This window comes from Eptatretus burgeri, chromosome 3 (genome assembly GCF_056783735.1).
Source record: "Eptatretus burgeri isolate ZD-2024b chromosome 3, Ebu_testis_v1, whole genome shotgun sequence".
In the NCBI taxonomy this organism is placed as follows: Eukaryota; Metazoa; Chordata; class Myxini; order Myxiniformes; family Myxinidae; genus Eptatretus; species Eptatretus burgeri.
Window position 1 is genome coordinate 57,037,569 of NC_140963.1, and position 26,989 is coordinate 57,064,557.

General features: G+C 44.9%; 1 protein-coding gene across 1 annotated transcript in view; it reads right to left on the reverse strand.

Annotated features, from left to right (window-relative positions):
* Nucleotides 1–7,365: 7,365 nt before the first annotated feature.
* The window catches only part of LOC147029970 (brevican core protein-like), a 41,061-nt gene continuing 21,437 nt past the window's right edge, over nt 7,366–26,989 (reverse strand). Inside the window, exons 7-9 of the mRNA XM_085872155.1 lie at nt 23,140–23,267; nt 20,105–20,239; nt 7,366–14,582 (exon numbers count right to left, since the gene is read on the reverse strand). Coding sequence (XP_085728281.1) covers nt 14,344–14,582; nt 20,105–20,239; nt 23,140–23,267 — 502 coding nt within the window. The 3' untranslated portion in view covers nt 7,366–14,343. The remainder of the gene's footprint in view (nt 14,583–20,104; nt 20,240–23,139; nt 23,268–26,989) is intronic.

Consider the following 26,989-nt stretch of genomic DNA (forward strand, 5'->3'; position numbering starts at 1 on the left):
ACATTCTCTTCAAAATTCATCCTTCCCTCCAGGTCTTCAAGAAAGCTCTTCACCACCATCTCATATCATCAAACAACCATGATCTTTTCTACCCCCATAAACCCCCTTAAAACCCCGAGTGTATATTGAGGGAGTTGCAGGGGAATGCATGAATGAAAATTGTGTGTGGGGGTTAATTTCAACACCCCCTTTTGAAGATAATTAACGGCCTTAATTAGTTATCCTTTTTCAAGGCTCATCCTTGGTCAACACCTATGTTAGCCCTTTGTCATCTCGCAGGGGTCTTAATTCACCATTTTTCTTTGGCCTGCTCAACAATGCCTTGACTTGGAACAGGCTGCAATGGTTTCTTAACGACAAAGCGCTCAAAAAATATTTTTCCACTTTCCCCGCTCATATCATCGAATTCCTCATCTCCACACCCATGAATTGCTGGTGACATCGCAATGCTTATAGACGCCCAGAGACGCCAGTGTTCATGGCTTTATTTAATTTCCACACATGCGATAATCTCCAGAATTTCTTATCCTGAGCCGAATTTCAAAAATTTTAACTGCAGAATTGATATTAGCATCAGTTCCCACTGCTAAAAAGAAAAAAAAAAATTAAAGTGTTAATTTGTCCGATTCGGACATTGTTTGACACTCCGGGCATCTCGGGATGGTGTTTAATATGACCGATCGGCAATCGCTCATCGCTAATCACTTGCCAATCCTGCCTTTCCTTATCAACCGTTTCGTTTGAGTGCTTGCTTGAATGCTTAAGCCACGAGGTGTAGAGCTGAAAGCCATGGTAAGACACAGCAAAAGTACCTGCACTGTCCCTCTGCATAAAACAATCAAATATACGTCGATTGACAGACAAAATTCAGGCCCCACCTGCTTGTGTTGTGCCCCATGGTGTCGTGCAGTGCCGAGCCTGCCGTTCCTTATCAACGGATGGATGGATGGAGGGAAGGATGGATGGGAATGGGAAGAATGGAGGGAAAGATGGATGGAAGAGATGGAGGGAAGGAATGGATGGATGGATGCCATGGATCGAAGAGATGGATAGAAAGGATGGATAGAGGGAAGGCATGGATGGATGGACCAAACCGATGTTTGTAAGCCACTTTGTAAGCCCCTTCACCACCGTCGAGACAGTCGACGGTGGTTTAAATGACTTTTTTTTATTACAGCTGTTGTCGTTTTTGAAACTAAAATTACAAATTGACATTCAAGACGATGTTAGGTGATCATATAAATGAAGTACATATGTAAACATGTGTTCCATTGTCTTACTTAAATCTGATAAAAGTTTAAAATGTAACCTTAACCTCGGAGCGGTCATGCTGCGCACCGCTCGGAGACACACTCCCTGGTGGAGTACTTTAGAGGTTATTAGGGGAGAGTTGCTTCCAAAACCCAAGGTCATTGCAGATGCTGCAGGCAATGTAATGGCAGATGAAGGAACAGAAGGTGGGAACTCATTCATTCATCATTCATTCCTTTCACCTTGTATTCACTCTGTGAGATTGGAGTATCGTGTGTTCATGAACAACAGTGGAACTTGCTGTGAATCCACTTTCCATTGGTCCCTTCCCTCCATCCATCTCTTTGTTTGTCCTCCCTCCCTCACCCCTCTTCCAGCCTTCATGAAGTGATAAATAATGGGTGGTTGTGATAAGTTCCCACAGGTGGTTGTGTTGTGGTTTGGAGGTGGTTATGTTGTGCTGTGGTGTTTGTGTTGTGTTTTGAGCCTCGGGTGTCGGGGAGTATGCAAATTGTGCGGATGGGAACTTTTTTGGCAGTTGGGGCTGCTGCTGGGTTTGATTAAACAGTTTGAATTTTGGTATTCAGCTCAGGTTGAGAGATTCTGAGACTTATCGCATTTGGTTGTAAAACGTGTGATGAAATCAAATGAAGGCACAAAACACTGGCATCTCTGGGAATTTATAAGCATTGCAGCTAGGGTGTGATGGGCTCTAGGGTCTCTTGGTCTGAGCCGGGTTTTGGGGTTTGAACTGCCAGGTTGTGCTTGGCGTCTGCTGCTGGAGGGGTGTTCGTTTGTCTCGTTCGTGTGTTCTTTGGCCTCCAGGCGGTGTGTGACCCCTTAGAAGGGATTCACTTCAAGAGTGGGTAAACAGGGTGGCAGCTGCAGTTTGAGTGGCATAACTCAAGGGCAGCCCATGTTTTCATCTCTTAAAGGGTTTATTCGAGCGATCACATTATATGATTATAAAATGGTACATGCTGTTTGAAAGTGACAGGTGGGTTTGCTATCCTGTTTAAACGTGCTGTTTTAATGTACCCCATTTTGTTCAATCCTGTACTAATGCTGGCAGGTGGGACCATCCCCCCTATTCCCTTCAAGTCCCACTTCCAAACACAAGTCCAGAACAACCCCTTCCCCTTTCCCCCTCATCGCACCTTCTACCTCCCGGAGCGTATAATGACGCATGGTGAAGCGTCGCTCTGTCCCCCCTCTTCATCACTGTCCCCCAACCCCCCCTCCCCACTCTGCCCTCCTAGCTCTCCCCTTCCTTGTCACCATTCTCACTTCCCCTTCTTTCTCATATCTCCCTCTCACCTCCCTCCTCCTCTCACCCCTCTCTCCTCCACTCCCCTGTACTCACTCTAACCTCCCCTTCAAACTCCTTGCTCCCCAACCCCTCCCTTCTCTCTCTTTCCCTTTCCCACCTCTCTCTCTCTCTCTCTCTCTCTCTCTGTCTCTCTCTCTCTCTCTCTCTCTCTCTGTCTCTGTCTCACCACTCTCTCCTCCTTCTCTGTCCCCCTCTCTTAGTGTTCCCATCAACGAAGCAACAGATGGTATTTGCTAGTACATGTATTCAAAGAAATGAAGAGTTGGAAAAAAATAACCCCCTCATTTATGGCTCATCTCCATTTTAATGCATCCTTCTTTTGTCTTCTATATATTACTAAAACTCTCATCTTGTATGTATGTATGTATGTATGTATGTATGTATGTATGTATGTATGTAAGTATGCGTGTATGTGCCCGAAATACAGCCAAAACGGTACACGATAGCACAAAAATTTTAGGGCCACCTTACTCACCATTCTCCTGCGGTGTGCAGTATCAAGTTTATCATTTGAAGTTTCGTTCAAATCGGGAAACGAAAAAAATTATTAAAAAATCAATTCCCTATTCAGTCAAGAACTCTTCGGGAGAATTTGATCAATGCAAACAACCTCAGCGGTGGAGTTCGCTGGAACTATCTTTTTTTATGATTTTTTTTTTATCAACTGCTGTCACAACGGGTTCAAGGGTCGTCTAGTTGTTTCTAAATTTCTTCTTTCCTGTTCCATTCGATTGCAAAGAAAACTTTTCTCCGTCCATATCTTATCAAGGGGCTGGCAGGATGGCCTAGAGCTACACACACTCTTCTATTAGCCGTTTAGCCTGGGTTTGAATCCTGAGCTTGAATCCCAACCCAGCAAAAACTATCATCCCAGTGTTTCACAGACAGGGTGATTCATCATTGTGTGTGTCGTACCTCAAATGGACGTTAAAACGGGTGTCCTGTCTCCCAGTCTTCGTTGGTGGTTGTTAAAGATCCCATGGTGCCCTTCGCCAAGAGAGGTGCGTTATCACTGGCATCCTGGTCACATTACAAATTCTTGCTCTGACCAACAGCTGGGAAGGCAATGGCAAACCACCCATTATCACCCTTGCCAAGCAGCTAAGGACCTGCATTCAGTAGAGCACACAATCAATCAATCAATCTTCTCAGACGCTTTCTCTTTTTTGAGCGAATCTGGAATCATTCCAGATAAGACAATGCCGTCACGCACTGTCCATCCGTCTCCTTTTTTGACTTCTTCAGCCAAACTGCTGGGCCGATCCGGCTAAAATTTGGGAGCAATATTCCTCTCCGGACTGATAAGAGGAATTGCAAAGCACGTTCCGGTCACATGACTTTCAGTAGGTCAAAACTCAAAATTCTTCTTCTCCGGACCCACCAGTCAGAATGCCATCAAATCTGGGTTGCAACATTAGGCCAGGGTAGGGATGTTAAATTGTGGAGGTCAGGCCGATCATATGACTAGAAGTGTGTCAAAATAACCGACTTGATCAATTTTTGGGAAAAATCACGTAAATTCCTTCAAAAATCTTCTTCTCCAGACCCACCAATTAGAATGCCACCAAATTTGGGTTACAACATTAGGCCAGGGTAGGAATGTTAAATTATGGAGGTCATGCCGATCATATGACCAGAAGTGTGTCAAAATGGCCAACTTGATCAATTTTTGGGAAAAATCACGTAAATTCCTTCAAAAATCTTCTTCTCAAGACCCACCAATTAGAATGCCACCAAATTTGGGTTACAACATTAGGCCAGGGTAGGGATGTTAAATTGTGGAGGTCATGCCGATCATATGACCAGAAGTGTGTCAAAATGGCCAACTTGATCAATTTTTGGGAAAAATCACGTAAATTCCTTCAAAAATCTTCTTCTCAAGACCCACCAATTAGAATGCCACCAAATTTGGGTTACAATATTAGGCCAGGGTAGGGATGTTAAATTATGGAGGTCATGCCGATCATATGACCAGAAGTGTGTCAAAATGGCCAACTTGATCAATTTTTGGGAAAAATAACATAAATTCCTTCAAAAATCTTCTTCTCCAGACCCACCAGTTAGAATGCCACCAAATTTGGGTTACAACATTAGGCCAGGGTAGGGATGTTAAATTATGGAGGTCATGCCGATCATATGACCAGAAGTGTGTCAAAATGGCCGACTTGATCAATTTTTGGGAAAAATCACGTAAATTCCTTCAAAAATCTTCTTCTCCAGACCCACCAATTAGAATGCCACCAAATTTGGGTTACAACATTAGGCCAGGGTAGGGATGTTAAATTATGGAGGTCATGCTGATCATATGATCAGAAGTGTGTCAAAATGGCCGACTTGATCAATTTTTGGGAAAATCACGTAAATTCCTTCAAAAATCTTCTTCTCCAGACCCACCAGTTAGAATGCCACCAAATTTGGGTTACAACATTAGGCCAGGGTAGGGATGTTAAATTATGGAGGTCATGCCGATCATATGACCAGAAGTGTGTCAAAATGGCCGACTTGATCAATTTTTGGGAAAAATCACGTAAATTCCTTCAAAAATCTTCTTCTCCAGACCCACCAGTTAGAATGCCACCAAATTTGGGTTACAACATTAGGCCAGGGTAGGGATGTTAAATTATGGAGGTCATGCCGATCATATGACCAGAAGTGTGTCAAAATGGCCGACTTGATCAATTTTTGGGAAAAATCACGTAAATTCCTTCAAAAATCTTCTTCTCCAGACCCACCAATTAGAATGCCACCAAATTTGGGTTACAACATTAGGCCAGGGTAGGGATGTTAAATTATGGAGGTCATGCCGATCATATGACCAGAAGTGTGTCAAAATGGCCGACTTGATCAATTTTTGGGAAAAATCACGTAAATTCCTTCAAAAATCTTCTTCTCCAGACCCACCAATTAGAATGCCACCAAATTTGGGTTACAACATTAGGCCAGGGTAGGGATGTTAAATTATGGAGGTCATGCTGATCATATGATCAGAAGTGTGTCAAAATGGCCGACTTGATCAATTTTTGGGAAAATCACGTAAATTCCTTCAAAAATCTTCTTCTCCGGACCCACCAGTCAGAATGCTATCAAATTTGGCTTACAACATTACGCCAAGGCCCTGATTAGCTATAGGTCTAACGCTCCTATTTTTTCACTCACAATTGTTATCTTTTATAATTCTCTACTGTCGTGATGTTGTGCACATCTGGTGTGGATGGTGTGCCTCCATCTCTCTCTTTCACTTTCCTTCTTCTACTTCTTTCAAATATCTGCATTCTGTCACTCCCTATGTGTTTCTTCTACTCACTCGCTCTATACACCTCGAATGAGGCAGTTATCAGTGTGAACCTTTACCAGCACACCACACTTCATTTACCTGCGGTTTCTGCTCTATGTTTTAAGGTTAAATCAATCCTGTCTGATTGTATGCTAATTCTGATGTGTTGGAAGAACGAAGAAAAATTCTTCATTAACATAGTCCTACAGTAATCTTCCTTTTGGGTGCAGAGAAAGTGGGTTTGATTCAAAAACGGACACATTACGCTTCACACACAATGGGCGCAGGTTCGGTGTGCTGGGCTCAATGGACACAAAATGGCTTCTAATTGCAAGTTGTCGTTACTCATAGTATATCGGGACTCCAGTCACTACGATGCTGCCGACTGCCATCTCCTCCACTCCACTAACCCCCATGGGCCCTACTTCACTCCAGTGGGCTTCACCTCACCCTCCATATCTGCCCTTTATGGGTGCTATACTATGCACCCTTGGGACTCTACACTGCCAAGCGCTCCATTACCATTTCCTTGAGATCCATACTGCCCCCAATGGGTGCTAACTTGCCCCTTCATCTTCACTATGCCCTTTCGGGCTCCAGGACCACACTGCTCATGGTACCTCTCATGGTTCCAATAACCACTATGGTACCACACTGCTCATGGATCCAATAACCACTATGGACCCTCTCACTGTATGGATTATTTATATGCTCGCTGGACATCCCTCATAGAGGACCCGCCTCCCTGCTGAAGGTTGCACACGTGTTGGCACTTCTGCCATGTTGACGCATTGTGTCCGCATGGGGAGGTGACATGGGGAGGTGACAAAATACAACATGGAAGGCTCAAGAACATTAAATACAGAGGGGGGAAAGGGGAAAAGAGACTGACACAGGAGCTAGGATGGCCGGGGGCTCCTTTCGCACTCGATCCTGGCATCTGCCAGAATGGGGGTGCTACAAAACGTCTTATGCCAAGTAATTAACCCCCCCCCCGCCCTCAAAGTCATTTTTGTAAATATTTATTGATATATACACACTCAAGGGGTCATCCATTCGTTTGTAGCCCAACGAGGAAAGCACCATACAATCACTTTTATTTCACTTAATTTCTCAACATGATCTCATTTCTTGGCAATACACTTCATCCATCGGTCCTCTAGCTTGGCTATTCCCATTCTGTAGAACTCGTTGTCGCTTACCTCTAGGAAGGCCTCCACAGCCGTCATCAGAGCAGTCATTCTCACATTTGTTCCCCCCGCAGTGCTTCTTTCAGGTGAGGGAACAAATAGAAGTCAGACGGGGCTAGATATGATGAGCAGGGTGGGTGTGGCAGAAGTTCATACGCACAGTTAGCAGCAGTCGCCACCAAAAGTTGGGCTGTGTGTGGAGAGGCGCTGTCCTGGAAAAGCAGCCACCTCGGGTCAGTTTCCCTCACCTCTTTCGCTTAATTTCATCATGGAACCGGTGCAGATGATCAGAATCATACTCATCATCAATAGTATTTCCCTTGTCTAAGAAGTCTACCATGATCACAGCATCACGATCTCGGATGTACAGTCGAGTAAAAAATAAAAATCTGAGTCCATTTCAATCAGTCAAGCTTTCTCAAACCTGATTTCAAACAGCAATTTTTTATAATGTTGAAGATATTTATTCAAATTCATTCATTTATTGGAGTTGTTATTGACGGAAACATTGTCTTCACAGAATAAATGGAAGGTCACATTTGAGAAAGAGACAAAATTGTGAGCTGTGTAATTATTCTCTGGAGTTCATGACTGCACAACACTGTCGGAAAAGGATCGACTCAAACATACGAGTAATCCATAAACAAATTGAATCCCTGACAAGTTGGCAGTTCTCAAACCAAAGGGGGGGGGGTCACACCGATCACTGAATAAATGCAAAAACAGATTTGATTTTTTTTATAATATTATGATATGTACACTATTATATATAATTATAGGGATTTCCATGAACTCTATTTACCAAAAATGATTTTTGTGATATCATCAACAGTTCAAGGAAATCTCAAGAAAGTACTATCGCGTCAGATGGGGTCTGTTAACATGGTCCGACTGAGTCAGAAGTACAACCAACCCCTTTGAATAGCTGAAAGATGTCAAAGTTACTGCGTTCAATCAATGACTATTTAACATTCCCCCCGGGATCACCAAAATGGAAGCTCAACCTGACTGTGAAATGCGTGGGAGGCAAAAAGGGTGGAAAGACACTTCTTATAATTAAAATGGTTTCTTACAAGAAAAATACCGACACGGTGGGAGACAAGACAACAGAATTTGAACGGTTCTAGTACACGAGGACAGACAAATGGAAAAAGGTAGGATGCGAAAAACCTTAATTTATGGACAAGAGAAATAAATAACTACCCCCTAATGGCGCCAAACACTGGACTCTCACATGAAGAACAAAGGGGCAGGTGAGGACTTGAGCAAGGCACGGGCTGGTAGTGGCTGCAAGACACAGTAGGATGTTGTGTGGCACACAGCGATGAGGAATATGAGTTACGATGCCAGGAGATGGCAACCTCAGTCTGCGGCATCATGCACCCTTCTCTTTAGGGCGATGAAATGGAGAAAGAGTGCACATGAATGTGCATCCGTTTTTATTATTCCCCGGCACTGCCCACAGCTGGTTACTTTTGGCCGCTCCCCAGAACGGTGAAGGCACTCTGTCAAAGAGTTCAGACTACCCACAGTTGGTCCCCATTGGCCACTCCACTGGATGGAAGGTGGCACCTTACCACCTGCCATACTCCCCTCCCCAATCCGGAGTCCGTACTCCCCTCCCCAATCCAGGACCCCCTTCCCCTGCCTCCCGGCAGCACACAAGGCCTCCTATCATATGATCCTTTGTGAGGCTGCTATGGGATGGCCATGCCTCCTCACGGTACCTCTAAAGCATCCATCATGTCCCGTAAATCACATTTATAGCCCTGTCGTGCCTTTCGTGACCACAAAACCTCCATTCAGCCTCGTCCCTTTTACAGGAGGTTTTACATCACATAATCTTACTCTATACTGCTCTAAAGTTTACACTAACCACACGTTTAAAAAGACAAATGATCTCTGAAAAATGTCCTGACACAAGTACAAATGTTGCCTACATGATCACATGGTCCATAGTATGGTGAACAGTCGAGTTATGGACCCCGTCCTCCCCCCCCTTCCTCTTCTTCTTCTCGATCTTCACTTGCCCTAAGACCACATCCCCCAGTAGACGGCAATACCCCTGGCGTTTTGGCCTGTTGGGTCAATCCTAATTTACCTATCTCTACCAATTATACAGGCTCAATATCCTCCAAAGCACAACAGAGTTGTGAGTGGAGAAGTACATTCTCATACATTTCTTCAAAACCAATAATGTCACATTTCTTTATTCCTGGCAAGACCAATTGTACTTCCCATTCAGTACTGTTCATAAAAATGGCAGTCGGGAGGTCCTATGGAGAGCAGCGGTAGGAGTATCACTATGTGATGACTGTTGTACTCCATTTTGGGGGTTTTCCCTGGTCCGCCCCCTTGCACTTCTTGCCCCTTATCCAACCAAGATATTCTAGTTTTGTATTTTTTTTAATTAATTTTCTGAAATTTGTAGAATTTGTTTTTCACTCAGAAGTTGTGGGTTACGATGTGTAAATAATGGTGGGAAAAGTCTGATTGAATGCAATTTAATTCCAGGCGACAAGGCAACAAAAGGTGAAAAATTTGAAAGGGGGTGTAGACTTTCTATAGGCACTGTATCTTGCTCCCCCTTCTCACTCCAAAGCTCTTTTGGTGTGAGAAATGTGAGCAGTTTATATACGATTAAATGATTTGGTTATATGAGAAGTGCTGGCAGGATGGCCTCGAGGCTTGCACACTCTAAATCAGTGGTTATTAACAGGGGGTAAATAAAAAAAATTCAATCCCATGGCTGGGGGGGTTAATGCACCAATTCCAAAACAGTGCAATTTTTAACCCAGAACCTGGACTGTTACACCTGAGATCACTGAAGACATCACAGCACATTTGAAAACTTGAAAGACAGACGAGAGAGAGAGAGAGAGAGAGAGAGAGAGAGAGAGAGAGAGAGAGAGAGAGAGAGAGAGAGAGAGAGAGAGAGAGAGAGAGAGAGAGAGAGAGAGAGAGAGAGAGACTGATGTGGTCATTTAGACCGTTCACCTCTGATCTGACTGAGATGAATGATGACAACCCAGTGAAAGAAGAGCTGATTGATCTTCAAAACTCTACTGGTCTGAAAAACGAATTTGAAAGAATGGGAATTAATTTTTGGACGAAACCGACAGATTAATTCCATCTCACTCAGCATGTCTTCCAAGTGGTCGTTGCTTTGGTCACTGCGTATCTCCGCGAGACCAGGTTCTCAACCCTGGTAGCGATGAAGACGAAGGCCATGAACCATCTGCAAGCTGATGAAGACATGTGAGTTGCGTTGCCAACAACTCCTTGAACCGATGAACCGATTGAGGTGAGGCAGCAAGCTGGCCAAATGCAACATATATCCCATTGACCCTCCTATTCTTGGTGTTTTAATTGTGTGTAATATTGATTGACATGAGTGTAATATGTTCCTCTCTCTCTCTTTGATCACAGTTTATTATTGTACAATACTAGGATAATAAATACTGTGCTTTTCTATCTTTTTTTTGTTTTTGCCAAAATTGCATCGGCCAGTCGATGAGTTCAAATAGCTCATGTCGAGCTTCGAGGGTAAATGGTGGGGAAAAAAAGGTTAACAATCCCTGCTCTAAATTGTCTTGCCTGGGTCTGAATCTAGGCCCAGCTATAAAGTGTCGTCCTGGTGTTTCACAGGCAGGGTCATTCATCAATGTGTGTACTGTACATTAAACTCTGATGGACATTAAACTGGTTTCCCATATGCTGTCATTAGTCAGTGGACATTGGAAGATCCCATGGTGTCCTTCATGAAGAGTAAAGCATGAGTCACATTTGCTCTACGGCGAGGATACAGCAGCCATACCCCCTCCCCCCCGAATTGACAGAAACGTGCGGCGGCCGCAGAGTTTCTGAGGTGGCCTCAGGGTGGCCCTACGCCGTATAGCTATCTTTTACAGGCCGTTGGGGTCTCCGTGGAATTAAAGGGTGGAGTTATAACTTTTTTCATTTCTAGGTTGGCCGGAGCAATTCGACTTGCAGTAGCCATGACGTAGATGTGTTCCACGTCGACCGTACGTCGGGCGTACGGTGGGCTTGCGTTATTCGTGCGTTTTCCGTAGGCTCTTATCAATGAAAAATGAATTTTGCCAACCTCCAAAAATTACAGCGGCCACACTATTTCCACGTTTGCCTTAGGGCCCCCCTGCGGTCACCTTGCGGGCACCTTGAGGCTACCTTGCGTCTGCCTTGAAAATTCTATGGTCACCGCAGGGACGCCCTAAGGTCACCGTGCGACATCAAATCAAAGACCGTACGGCACCCCCACGTTTTCGGTCTCCACAATTTCTAAATACCCCGTGCGGCTACCCAAAAAATAAAAACATATGTGACTGCTACATTGTGTGACCGTGGAAATACTGCGGCCGCCCTATAATTGCTAGTGGCCGTAGATTTTTTAGACCCTACGGCCGCCGAGTCAAATGTGACTGAAGCATAAGCGAGCCATCGCCGGAACCATGGCCAAATTACAAATTCCAGCCGTAACTACTTAGTTCGAGCATCAAGCCTGGTTAGGTTGTTCACGAAAGACTTGGGCCAAAAACTTCCCCCTGGCAAACCCCACAAGAACGTGGGAATAATTGCAGCCGTTAAAGGAGAGCAAGAATAAATGAACAAGAATGATTACATTGGTCTGATTGTAAATAAAAAAAGATGAAGTTTAGTAATATAGACAAGGGATTAAACTATCTTTGGCACCTCACCTTATGATAGCAAGAGATAGTACTCAAAATCTACCTCCACTAAGTAGGAGTAAAACAAAATACCCCTTAAAGAATGGTGAAGTGGGATTTCCTGAACCAGCTGTGCACAGAAGCCACTGTAAGTTTGCGCAATACTCTATTACCCCATAAAAGCAAGAGCAACAAGAAACAGCTGACATTGGGCCCGGCGTACAGACACTGCCCATGCACACTACTCACATTGCAATTAGGCATTACTATAAGAGAGCTTTGTATGGCGTGCATGTGTTACAAATCGCAAGCAATGACAGATCTTGAACTTGCATGTGCAGGATGCATGTGCGCATGTGTGAACTTCATTTCAGGAGGATGATGCAACAAACTTTTGTTTTGAAACAAGTAATAAATACGCTAAATTCTGCCGAACTCGGGTCGCGTCCTCGAGTCCTCACTACCCGAGCTCGAATCCTCAAAAGTCGAGTCCGAGTCCGATTCCGCCAAAAATGAAAGTGTCCAACATTGGTAAACTGGTCCGCTGAGAGAGTGCATCTGTGTTGGCATGTGCTTTGCCAGGCCGGTGAAGCACTTTGAAATTTGAAATTGAAATTGTCCTGCTGCCGCTGCTCAAGCCGCCTTTTCCCTCCGATTCCTTGAACCGAAGTAGTCATTGCAAGGAGGTGTCATCTTACCGGATCACAAACTCCCTCCCATAAAGGTAAGGGTGAAAGTGTCCACCTGCAGACATCAGGGCCAATAATGATTTACGAGTAACACGATAATTTCACTCGGGCAGCGATAGTGCCCGACTATAATGAGCAACCACTCTATTGACACCTTGGTGTTTCTGACAGTACAGTGGCCAAACCTTCCTGGATTGCATCCGTGTCTCGGATGTAATTTGGAGTGATTGAATGCCTCAGTGGACCCTTCCTGGCCATGCAAATTTGGCTCCTTTTTCCATCACTTTATGCATACATCTTGCTCTCTCTGCAAAATTTGCCACAAATCTCCTGAAGGAAGAGCAGGGGCCTAAAAATTATCTTACCTCTCATGTTCCCGGGGGTGAGCCACTCGAACACAGCTTTTACATTCAGGGGACCCGTGGCCACTCCGTCCAGGTACATAACCTGTCGCCTAAAAAAATTCACATTTGCAAGGGATAAATTTCAACCCTGCTCTCCTAAATCGTCCAAATGCCTCGAAGAAATTTTTAGCAGCTTGCTCGAATGTGGGGTCACAACCAATACACCATCCAAATAGACCTGGCAGATTTGCCATGGTAACCCGATGCCATGCTATGGCAGCCCCTACCATGGTAGGACAAGCTCCGTCAAACACTCAAAAGTTGTGGGACCATTGCACAACCAAAAGGCATGACCATAAACTGCCAGAGGCCCTTTCTGGCCAAAACGTCGATTTTCTGTCTCCATGCATCATCCATTTCCACCTGCCAATAACCACTCTCTAAATCCGAAGTATAAAACTATTTTGAGCCTGCAATCCCAATGAGAGTATCGTCAATTTGTGGCATTGGATAGGGTTAGTCTTTGAGTGGTACATGATTGAGCTGGTGAGCTTCCACATAGAACCGAGTGGTTCCATCCTCGTTTTTCACCAACACAATGGGTGAAACTCAAGGACCAGTCGAGGGCTCAATAATAACTGCTTTTTACATAATGTCCACCTGTTCCTCAGCCTCCTTCCTCTTGGCAAGAGGAAGTCACTGTGCTGCTTATCGCACAGGCCGAGCCTCGCCGATGTCAATTTGATACGTGACGACGCTCGTGCACCAAACTTCTTCGGGAGATACATGAATAAAACATCCAAATTGTTACCAATTAAATTGTACAATGTCCCCACCTGGTCCGGAGTTAACCCCTCCCTGGGGTGTGCAATCATCTCCATCACCCTCTCAGGCCAATCATCCCACCCTCCTTTTAGCTCATCACCTGGCTGGTCTGGTAAGTTAGTGTTCTCGCTTCCATCGGTGACCCCGATGACCCTACTACACTTGGCTCCAGTCACTCCGAGGGTGTTATTCAGATTGGGCAGCCACACTGCCATGATGGGCCTGCTGGTGTCCACGAGGGTGCGACCAAGCAGAAAATCCCCAGCTTCCTGCAAGCCCCACGACTCCACTAGCCCAAGACGGTCCTTGTGCCTGGGCCTCATTGCCCACTTGGCCATCACCATTGCCTTGGCACTGAGAGGCACAGTTATATAACCTTGGGCACCACAAACCATCACAGCTGCACCCCCAACTCCTCTTCATCCCCCAATCTGACCAACGGCAACCTCTCGGTCCCCAGCCACATGTGTCCCTGTCCCAAGTCTAGCTGGCAGCCATGCTCCACAAGGAATCTGAGTCCCAACAAACACTGACTGCACAACTCGGCCACCCATACCTCCACGTTCATTTCAGCTGTACTCAACTCTATCCAGATAACACCACAACCCATTAATGGAGCAGTCATTCCTGTAACCAATTTAAGGCTGTGTCCTCACCTAATAATTTTGTCCCAGTCTCCATTACTCTAGTCTAACATTACTATTGAACTGACAATGGTGTCACTTGCCCCCAAGTCTACCACTGCCTCACAATACTCACCTTATACCCTGAACCCTCAACTGTCCCAAGTCCCCACAGTTCGCTATTGTCACCAGTGAGGAGTGCTTACCACCACCCTTACCAGCCAATATAACCCCATATGCCCGGCTCCCATTAATTTCTGTGCCACCAGAAGTAGCTGCTGGCCCCAGCAACCGGAGCTCTGTTCCTGCAGGTGTATTTGGCTCTTGGGGCAGGCCCATTACACTCAGGGCCGTATGATCCATGAGGAAATCTGTGCAGGGGAGGGGCATGACAGTAATGATGGATGTGGCCACTTTTCCACACCTGAAAAACAACTACCCACGAAGGGACCCCTCCAAAACTAGGACTCAACAACTCATGGATTGGTGTATGCCCTTGGCCAGCTTCCACAGCTACTCACCAGCCTTAAGCTTTCGGTGTTGCAGCTGCACTCAAACCAGATCACACTGTGCTGTCATACCAAACCAATGCTTTTGGGCAGCATAGATACGATCACTGCTCATTATGCCGTCTACGACCATATTTATAACGTCCGTGGCTGGCTCCCGTAGAGTCGCAACCAGATTTCCCATGCATTCCTGTTCAGTCCCATTAAGCCGAGACATGCACTCAAATTGTGTCAGGAAAGCTTCTAAGCTGTACAAGGGAGATGGTCTTTCTGGAGACACGTTAGCCAGACTCCCCATCGTTCAAATTCAGCCTGGGGATGAAACAACCACTCGGCTGTGTATTCAATTTAGAGGTCTCCAATGCCTAAATCTGGCCAGCGGTGAGGGTACTCTGGGTCAACGTCATCTCCTCCTTGAGATGGTCGATGGACCAGCTCACAATTTGTCTCTCATCAACCTCCTTACTCCTATTTTCTCTAATCACCAGCTGCTCTTCTGTCATGCTCACAATTCCCCATAGTCAAAGTTGGCTCCTTCAGGCATTTTTTCCACTAAAGCCCATGTCTTGTCGATGACCCAGACCTCTAAACCTCTGATTTACCCCTCCAAATTATTCTGCTGCCCAAGTATTCTCTGTATATGATCTGCCTGCCTGTGAATATTGGCATATATACCAGTGACAAGTCCCTCCAGGCCATCCTTCACTCCTTTAATCTTCTCATTTGTGGTCCCAATTTTGTCTTCCAATTCTTTCCCTACTTTTTCCATTTTTATTCTGCCTTCTAAGATTTTAAAGTTTAATTCTCCCCAACACGATTCCAGATCTGTGGCTGTCTTTCTCCCACAGATTTCAATTTCTCCCCAATTGTCATCCATCCCTTTCTCTACTTTTCTTTCCAAATCCATCATTTTCCCATCCTTCTTTTCCAATTTATTTCTCATGGTTGTCATTTTTCTCTTCCAACCCATCGATTTTCTCATTAAGTTTGCTTTCCAATTAATATATGCTTGATTTAATCTGTGCCCCCAACTGCACCCCTGAAATTGAATTGTTCCTGTTCATTTTTGTTTCCAGTTTATTTTCCAAGTTATTGATTTCACGCTTCATTTGTGTGCCCTGTGCATCCATTTTGTTTTTGAGACATGCTCCCTGTTCTTTCATTTCCACTTTATTAACATCTAATTTCCCTTCTAAACATGTCATAAATTCAAACATCTTGGCCTGGGTGAAGATCGCACCAGCTTCGTGACGAGACCAATCGGAACCCATAGGAGAGGGGGTCTGCGCTCCGTCAGGAGTGGGGGACAGGGGGTTCCTCACCCATTCCCTTCCCCAATGGGCCCCACCTTCAGCTCACCTCCGAGCACAAGTTCCACGCTATGTACCATTCCATAGACATCTGCCATCTTGTCCATTGTTCCGACGTGAGTGCAAGTTCAAAAATAAAAATATCCCAAATTTCAACACGCCAATCGCGCTTTTTGCGCTCAAATTTGAATTAAATTTATCTTGGGAAGGGTGTCGGGACAAATCCCGTACTTGATACCAGTTGTATGGAGATTCAAACCAAGGTCCTATTCCCACTACTGACTCCAGATTTCGTGTCAGACGGGGTCCATAAACAGGGTCCGACTGAGCCAGACATCCAAAAGATGTTAGGGTTGCTGCGTTCATTAATTTTTTATCATTCCACAAGGATCACCCAAATGAGAGCCGAACCTGATGGTGAAATGCGTGGGAGGCAAAAAGGGGGGAAGACACTTCTTTCCCATAAATAAAATGGTTGTTATAACAGACATACCGACAAGGTGACAAACAAGGCAACAGAACCCAGAATTCCATCAGTTCTATTTACACGTCTTCCCGATGACCTCCCTCTCGGGAAGGGAAAGAAGATGGCAGACACAAAACAATCCTACTTCGACGACTAGTTCTTCATCTTGACCTTCACATACCATAAGACCACGTCCCCCATTCCATGCCAATAACCCAGGCATTACCTGTGGAGGCAGCCAATCACGGGACCTGCTGTCTGTGAAGGTGGTCCCAGAATTTACGAGGGCCAGGGCTGCGCTTTTTGTGGTAATTGGAACTGGACTGTGTTATGTCGAAGGATGGGGGGATCTATGGCTCGTTTGAATTCAGACTTTAGCTTGGTCCGTGTGTTCAAGTGGCTTAGATTTACCCTTGTATCAGGAAAACTGTTGGAAGTTCGTAGTATGTAATATATGCACCAAGAAGGCAGTGATCGTAATCTTAGAACAGTTCAGAGTAATGTTGTATTATGTCTGACCTTCTGTATAGGTGAGGTCAGGTGGAGGACTTGTTGACACAAGGGCACACAGAAAGTACTATGTGCTTTCTGTGTGCCTTTGTGCTCAGAAAGCGCAATAGGAACCACCATCATGGGCCGTTTGGTCAGCGCACCGCAAAGCATGGCAGTATCGTCGGCTGCAGAGCCTTGGAGAGGGGTTGAATGCCTGAGCATGTGGTACTACCCACCAGAAGTGGCAGCCAATGATGGCCCACCATATATGAAGGGTGGGCCAGAGGACCTGCTTTGCAGGAGGGCAGAGCCTCTGTGGAAAATGTTCCGAGTTAATTGGAGCTTTAGCTTGATGGGAGTAGAATCATTCACCCCTCTCTCTGATTGTCCACCTCCCTCATTGTAATTTCTCCTCATTGCCATTCACCATCTTGAACCACACCATCTGATGATCAGGTCAGGTCAGGTCAGGTCAGGTATGAGAGCATGCGCCAGAGCAGGGCGTAGCTGCGTCCACTTTCTGTCGGTACTCCAGGGGCCTCCGTCTGGCCATCCCCCAGGCAGATGCCAGGCCCATTCCCATCTCCTTGAGATGCCGATCAACCTGCTGCAACCACGAGGCGCATGGTCGGCCCATTGGCCTCCTCCACTCACGAGACTCCCTCGCTGAGAGAATCTGGTGAGCAGGATCAGCATCAGGAAAACGAGCCACATGTCCATCCAGCCGCAGCTGACGCTCACAGACTATGCAGGTCACAAATCTCATTTGAGTCTCTCTCAGCTTGGTCCGTGTGTTCAAGTGGCTTAGATTTACCCTTGTATCAGGAAAACTGTTGGAAGTTCGTAGTATGTAATATATGCACCAAGAAGGCAGTGATCGTAATCTTAGAACAGTTCAGAGTAATGTTGTATTATGTCTGACCTTCTGTATAGGTGAGGTCAGGTGGAGGACTTGTTGACACAAGGGCACACAGAAAGTACTATGTGCTTTCTGTGTGCCTTTGTGCTCAGAAAGCGCAATAGGAACCACCATCATGGGCCGTTTGGTCAGCGCACCGCAAAGCATGGCAGTATCGTCGGCTGCAGAGCCTTGGAGAGGGGTTGAATGCCTGAGCATGTGGTACTACCCACCAGAAGTGGCAGCCAATGATGGCCCACCATATATGAAGGGTGGGCCAGAGGACCTGCTTTGCAGGAGGGCAGAGCCTCTGTGGAAAATGTTCCGAGTTAATTGGAGCTTTAGCTTGATGGGAGTAGAATCATTCACCCCTCTCTCTGATTGTCCACCTCCCTCATTGTAATTTCTCCTCATTGCCATTCACCATCTTGAACCACACCATCTGATGATCAGGTCAGGTCAGGTCAGGTCAGGTATGAGAGCATGCGCCAGAGCAGGGCGTAGCTGCGTCCACTTTCTGTCGGTACTCCAGGGGCCTCCGTCTGGCCATCCCCCAGGCAGATGCCAGGCCCATTCCCATCTCCTTGAGATGCCGATCAACCTGCTGCAACCACGAGGCGCATGGTCGGCCCATTGGCCTCCTCCACTCACGAGACTCCCTCGCTGAGAGAATCTGGTGAGCAGGATCAGCATCAGGAAAACGAGCCACATGTCCATCCAGCCGCAGCTGACGCTCACAGACTATGCAGGTCACAAATCTCATTTGAGTCTCTCTCAGCAACCGCTCGTTGGACACAAAGTCCGACCAGCAATAGCCAAGGATTCTCCAAAGAGAATCATATCACCTGGATAGGTGAGGCCATTTGAATTTGTGGGCACAAAGGGGCACGCAAAAAGTGCGATGCGCTTTTCAAGGAACCATCACAGGCCATTTGGCCAGCACTCTGAAAGCCATGGTGGTATAGTCAGCTGTGGAGCCTTGAAGAGGGGTGCGACTCTGGAGCACGTGGCACTGCCCACCAGAAGCAGCATCCAATGATGGCCCGCTGTGCCCTGAGGGTGGGCCAGAGGACCCGCTATGTGGAAGGTTGGGGTCTCAGTGGAAAACTGCTGAGTTAGTTGGAGCTGGACCTTGAGAGGAGCAACATTTGTCTCCCTCCCGCTGCCTGGCCACCATCTTCTCCTCTCCAGGCTTTCTCATCATCTTCACCATTACTTCCCAAGCTGCCCTTCGCTATACGCCACAATCAACTCGTGCCTTGCTCAATTAATCGCCTGCCCCTTTGTTCTTCAGTGCATGAATCTGGTATTTTGTGGTGATAGTTGGAGTTAGGCCTTATCTCTTCTGAATATAAGATTGTGTGTCCCTTTCATTCCTGTCTGTGGATCTGTCGACTACCAGATTTGTGCCGCATATTTGTTAAGCGTTCTGTCCTCCATTTTCCCCCAAATACTTTGAAAATAAATCGCATTGTAATTATAAGAAGTGTTTCACCACCTTTTGCTTTTTTGAGCGCAAACTCCGCTAGTTTGGCTTTTATTGGGTGAACCTTGGGGAATATTAATGCTAATTGAACACAGTAAACGGTAACTTTAACACCATTTTGGCATCAGTTGGGACCTCATACCTCCTGCTCAGTCGGTCTGTGTTTACGATCTGTCTCATGCGACAGTCATTTTGATTGATGATATAACTATTTATTTGATGACATCTAATTATATAAATTTGAAACTGGTCTCACACTTTTATACCCTGTTGTATGTATGCATCTCTCTCTTTCACGCACACACACACACACACACACACACACACACACACACACACACACACACACACACACACACACACACACACACACACACACACACACACACACACACACACACAACCTCATGCAATTTCCTTGCACTTTTCTCTTTTCCACTTTCTTTCCCCACTTCCAAATTCTCTCCTGACCTCACTCTCCACAACTTTTCTCTCTCACACATTCCCTCACTCCCGCAAATTCTGTAATTCTGTCAAACTTTCTCATTTTCACTAAAAATGACAGTGTGTGAATGTGACAATAAGCACCGTAATGTCCCCCAGGATCAGGGAACCCAGACTGATTTGCATACCGATACAAAGTGTATATGCCTTTTGCCAAGCTGCCACATTTTTGCTGATGAGTACATATTGGATAACGGACACTACCATCTGCTAACCAGCCAGCCTCACAGTGATCGAGGCCTGCCTGCCAGGCCAAATGCAATGCAGCTGGAGTCGCAAGACCATGTGCACCAATGGCCCAGCACAAACGCCATGCAGCAGCCAGAGTAAGTTGACCAGGAGCAGTTGTATAGATAACCTCGCCTTTATGGGGCAGGAAGGAAAAATATTTGTGAAATTACTTTTTTATCCCAGTGTCATGATACATTCAAATTAATCACATCAATATTATAAGTTCCAACATTTTATATTACCCCTGAGACACAAGTCAGGCAATTAAGTTAAAACGAGAGCAAACCCAACAAGCAATATCTTTGGTTAATTAATTTGTATGTCACGTGTACATTAAGACTATGACACGTGAAGATAATTTATTTTGCCTTTGAAGCATTCACTTGAGAATTTGCATTGACATGTTGTTCAAACCACTGTGGTATGTTTTCCAAAACTGGCTCGAGTTAGGAAGGCCCATATTAAAAAGAAACTTAAGGCACCACCAACCCGTACGGATGCTCAATAGGCAGTTCAGGTTCTTGTGGACCTGCACCTTCCCTCTAAAAGTTGAAGTGTGATGTGTTTACAGTGCAACCAGGTGATGATGCCATCCGTTGTTGGCTATGAAAACATGCATCAGTGACCAGTGCGGGGCCCGTACGTGCAAAAAAAACAAATAAATAAATAATTGATGATTGTCACATCAATTGTGACGTCATAGCACCGTGTCCTGTCATTGGTTTGGTAAATAAATGGCCATAACTTGGGAAACAGCTGAAACGGATGAAGAAGAACGATATCAAACCTTGAAAAGGCACATACTCAGGTCCCCAGCGTCAATTGTGACATCATATTAAAAAAAAGAAAAAAAAAAGAAAGAAAGATTTATGACGACACTCGTGACGTCATAGCGCCGTGTCCTGTCATTGGTTGATAAATAAATAGCCATAACTTGGGAACCGTTTGTCCGATTAATATCAAACCTTGAAAAGGCACATCTACAGGTCCCCAGCAATATTCCTGGCAAGTTTCAATCAGATCGGTCTAGTGGTTGTTGAAAAACGGCGGTCGCAGACACACACACACACACACACACACACACACACACACACACACACACACACACACACACACACACACACACACACACACACACACACACACACACACATTGCTGGAATTATAGATGGAAGACTAGTGCATGCCCGTAGGTGCGTGCCCATACATGCGTGGCCGTATGTGCGTGGCCGTACGTGCGTGGCCGTACGTGCGTGGCCCGTACGTGCAAAAAAAAAAAAACTGTATTGGGGCATTGTTTCAATTATATCGGACCAACCATATCATAAATGGCCATAACTTGGGAAACAGCTGAAACGGATGAAGAAGAATGATATCAAACCTTGAAAAGGCACATACTCAGATCCCCAGCGTCAATTGTGACATCATATTAAAAAAAAAAATTGTGACGTCAATGGTGACGTCATAGCACCGTGTCCTGTCATTGGTTGACAAATAAATGGCCGTAACTTGGGAACCGCTTGTCCGATTAATATCAAACCTGGAAAAGGCACATACTCAGGTCCCCAGAAATATTCCTGGCAAGTTTCAATCAGATCGGACCAGTGGTTGTCGAGAAACGGCGGTCGCAGACACACACACACATATAGACAGACACACACACACACACACACACACACACACACACACACACACACACACACACACACACACACACACACACACACACACACACACACACACACACACACACACACACATTGCTGGAATTATAGATAGATTATACTATTCAACAAAAATTTGTCTCATAAATTGTGTATTTTCTGTAATTTTTTTGTAATTTTAATTGAAATCTCAACCCACGTCGTACTCGACTTTTGTGTTTTGTACGTGGTGCAGCAGAGTCATGGAGGACGACGGCATCGTTCAGACGACCAGAAGACATTTTGTGCACCGTGCGTTTCACCTGATCATGCAAAACAACATATCAGTAGTCTATCTTCACTGGTGTGCCCTGTTATAAAAAAATAAATAAGGTTATAAAATAAGCTTGTGGAGCACTTTTGATGTTCCCGTGTTGGTGTGTGACCTTCGTGGACAGGGAGACGTCAGCCTTTTCAACTCTGCTGAACAAGTCTTCATTTCTGACACATAGTTATGGCAACTGAATTTCATCTCCAACAACGGCGAATTCCAAGAAAGTTTTCTTCCTGACGAAGATGCCCAAAATGTTGGCGTCAAGCAGCAAGCCAGTTTGGTGTCTTCTCCTCCATGAAGTGTTGCACTCATTTTACCATTTCCTTTCTTTTCCCAAGATCCTCACTGTCAACATGATGTATTGTAAACATGGATATTCCCAACTCTCTCACAAATTCTTAAAATGTGATACGTCGGTCATTGATGCTTCCATGTTGGTGTACGATCACATGGTTGAAGCAATAGTTTGTTGATAGCAGCGACATTGTCCTTGCATCATCTGGTGTCAGGCCCTCCTGAACAAGTCGCGCACATCCATTTTTTGTCACAGAAAAAGATAATACCTTTCGTGAAACAGTTCTCAAATTTGGACAAGTATGAGGAAGGATTTCAAAAATGTATTGGTACATTTCTTGTGTCTTTCTTCTGCATCATAAAAAACTTTAATAAGAATCCAGAGGTCTTCTCAAGTGAAGCTTTCGTCCACGGCCACATCCTTCGTACTAATTGCCATTATTTTAATTCCAAAAAAGAAAAAAAGCCCGTGTTTGAAAGTTGATGTTTACCAGAGATGTTAGTAAATAATGAACCAATGTGCATTAAATATTTCAATCATCCAGACTAGATCTTTGAATTAGAGGATGACAAGAAGGGTGACAGAACTTTTGGCAAGACCATCCCAGAATCAAACAATAAATAGTACTCCACAGCCATTATTTTGGCCTTATCCTGCCAAAGGATGGCGAATGATGATGACAGCCATTATTTGGTACGCCAAGGACAAAAGATTCACACTAGGTGACAAATCTCCCACGTGTACTTCAACTCAATCACACCTTGGAGTTTTTCAGCATAGCAGTAGGCATCATATTTTTCACGCGGTTGACGCAGTCCATAGGTGCGCACACCTGGTACACCTTTGCAATCACCCTCACAGCCAGCCCTGGGCCGATTGATTGGATATCTGAAACGGACACAATTAATTTAATATTCACTGCAATGTTCCAATTAACAACAGTTAGGATTATATTTCAAACAGCAATACTGTATATGGCCTTTCTTTTTTGTTTATTTTTCTCCTTATCTCTCCAAATTTTTCTTTTTCCTTTTTAAATGTTTTATTCTTCTGTTATTTCTCTGGTGCTGTGCAGCATTTCTATGATCGGAACCAACCACAATCGCAGACCAATTACAATAGCCTGCAAAAGTATTCACCACCTACAAAGAATTCCACATTTAGATGAATTACGAATTATATAGAAACAATTTTTCCAATTGAACTTTTTTATTCATAACTGAAAAGATCAAACAAAACACTGTTGTCGTTTGAAGGAGTACCTGTGAAAAAACATGTACAAATCAACAAATCACTGGTTGTAAAAGTATTCAACCCCTTAGGTCAGTACTTGGTGGAAGCACCTTTTACAGCAATGACTGTGATGAGTGTTTTTTTGGGTAGATCTCTACCAGCTTTGTACATTGAGATGGTGAAATCTTTGTCCATTCTTCACGTGAAAATTGCTCTCGTTCTGCCAAGTTTGAAGGGGATCGTCGATGGACTGCAACCTTCAAGTCTCTCCATAAATGTTCAATTGGGTTCAAGTCAGGACTTTGACTGGTCCACTCAAGAACATTTATTATATTCTTATTCAGCCATTCCATTGTGGCTTTAGTTTTGTGCTTCAGATCATTGTCCTGCTGAAATGTGAATCTCCTACCCAGTTTCACATTCATGGCTGATTCAAGCGGGTTTTCATCAAGGATTCTCCTGTACTTTGCACCGTCCATTGTCCCTTCTATCCTGTGAAGCGTACCAGTCCCTGCTGATGAAAAGCAGCCCCATAACATGATGCTGCCACCACTATGCTTGATAGTAGGGATGGTGTTGACTGGGTGATGTGCAGTGTTAGGCTTGCACTCGACGTAACACTTTGAATTTCGACAAAGAAGTTCAATTTTTGTCTCATCTGACCAGAAAACGTTTCTCCACATGCCGGCAGTATCAAGATGCTTTTTTGCAAACTCCATATGAGCTTATGGATGTGTCTTTTTCAGTAATGGCTTCTTTCTTGTCACATGTCCATAGAGACCAGATTTGGGAATGGGAAATTGCTGATTGATGAACACTGACCCCCATCTCGGACATCGAGCCTTGCAGATCTTTCAAAGTTATCGTTGGATTTACACTGACATCCCAAACCAGTTTCTTGCTTGTCCGGCTGCTGAGTTTGGATGGGCGACCTGATCTAAGTAGAGTCTGAGTGGTATGATTCATCTTCCACTTCTTAATGATGGATTTCACCGTACTCAAAGGGATAATGAGTGGCTTTCAAATCTTCTTATAACCCTCTCCTGAACGGTGCTTCTCCACCACTTTATGTCTGATTTCTTTGGAAAACTCCTTGGTCTTCATGTTTGCCTTGGTGGTTGGCCAAGTGAGTTGCACCTTAAAACTCCTTAGATAAATGAGGGAACTTAATTTTAAAATTAAACAACTGATTACATACAGGTGAAACATATTACACTTATTTTGTAACCTTTCAAACAAATAATTTACTCCTGAAGTGATTTAGGGTTAATTAGGTTTGAATACTTATATTACAATGCCAGATGTGGGCTTAATGATTAGGGTGGTGGGCTTGGGATCCAAGGATCCTGAGTTCAAATCCCACTTGGTTGTTGAATTTATACCAGGTGGGGTTGACTCTACCTGCCATCCTTCCAAGGTTGGAAAAATGAGTGCCAGCTTGCTGGTACCCTGTGTCAGAGTGGTGACCTGTCCAGGATTGTGCCCAATGGCCAAGGACACTGCTTTGGCAGCACCAATGCTTTGCACAGAGTATGATCCCAATGGATGGGATGGACTTACAGAACTGAGGATCATCTGATTTTCTCTGTTAATCTCACTTATAAATATTTTTTAGCTTTATCATTTTGGAGTCGTTTGTGAAGACTCTGTATTAAGTTTGATTTGAAAACATCATGAAATAAGCTCAGGTGGCATCAAAATGTGAAAACTTTCGAGGGGGATGAATACTTTTGCAGCCACTGTATCTTCTATGATTTTATGATTCGGAGAGACTAGGCAAGTTGTAACATGGAACAGGTGAATGAATACGACAACTACTATTACTTCTTGAATAGCTATGGTTAATCTCACCTTGCAGGCACCTTGCGTCTGCCTTGAAAATTCTATGGCCGCCGCAGGGTCCCCCTTAAGGTCACCGTGCGACATCAAATCAAAGACCGTACAGCAAACCCACATTTTCGGTCTCCACGATTTATAAATACGCCGTGCGGCTACCCAAAAATAAAAACATATGTGACTGCTACATTGTGTGACCGTGGAAATACTGCGGCCGCCGTATAATTGCTAGTGGCCGTAGATTTTGGAGACCCCACGGCCGCCGTGGCAAATGTGACTTAGGCCTTAACCAGGGTGCTGGTGATAAATCACCTATACTTTGAGCACATGGCTCCACAGATTAACATCCATTTGAGGAACTATGCACTTTGTGACGCCTCAGCATGATGGCAAAGCAGCAATCATATGATTTATGGTTGGGCTGGGAACAAATCCCAAACTAGGCAGCTCGAGGATTTACAAGGAACTTCAATGCTGGAGGAGGCCATGAGATCCATCAAGCATGAGCAATCATTTCGTACCAACATCTTATTCCACCCCCCCACAGCCTGGTGTTGGCTTCGCGGTTAGGATGGCTGGTGTGGGATCTTAGGATCCTGAGTTGAAGCCCCTTTTTGCGGTTGAATTGACACCAGGTGGGATTGACTCAGCCTGTCATTCTTTTGTGGTCGGCAAAATGAGCACCATTGCACTGGTAGTAGGTGCATTGCATCGGCGGCGTAGCCGTGCCCTCAGCCAATGATGCTACCCGTAGTTGTGTGCTGCATACGAAAGAGGAGGAGGAATTCTTTCCCTTCCCATTCCCCCCCCCCCCCCCCAATCACTACTTTGCGGTACCTATCCACAATTTTAAAACTATCTCCTGTTAGTTTTACTGTCACTACCCTTGCTGATCATTCCATGCATTCACCACTCTCTGAGTGAAAGACACCTGCCTTACTACCATCCTAAGTCTCTTTTTCTTTCCTCCTAAGCTGTACCCCTTGTCTCGTCAGTGTCCCTTCTGCTGAAAAAGTATTCTGCGCTTATTTGTGCATACCCTTAATTATCTCACATCTCTATCAGATCCCCTCACAATCATCTCCTTTCTAATGCAGAAAGTTTTGTCCCTTTCAGCTGCTCCTCGTCGTCTATCTCGGATCACTCTAGTAGCTCTATGCTAGGGGTCCCCAACCCCTGGTAACATTATTAACCAAAAATTAACCTGAGGAAGGTGAAAGTAAGAGAATTGAAATCAGACCATTAACAATCTCCCAACAATCACCTTATAAGAAACGTGTGAGGAAGTGTAAAGCAGCTACGATTGCTTAATTTGAGATCGCACGCGTACTCGCAAAGATCGAGAAGCCATTTGAAGACAATAAGGTCATTAAGGAAGCTACGCCAGCAGCTTTTGAACCGTTATTTCAAGACTTCAGAAACCAGTTTGAAACTAGAATGGCACTCAGAGTGCATAAGTCTCGCCTCGTACGTTCATTCTGAACAAAAATACCAATGTTCACTGAACACGCGACTATTATGGCCCATACACCCGTATCATT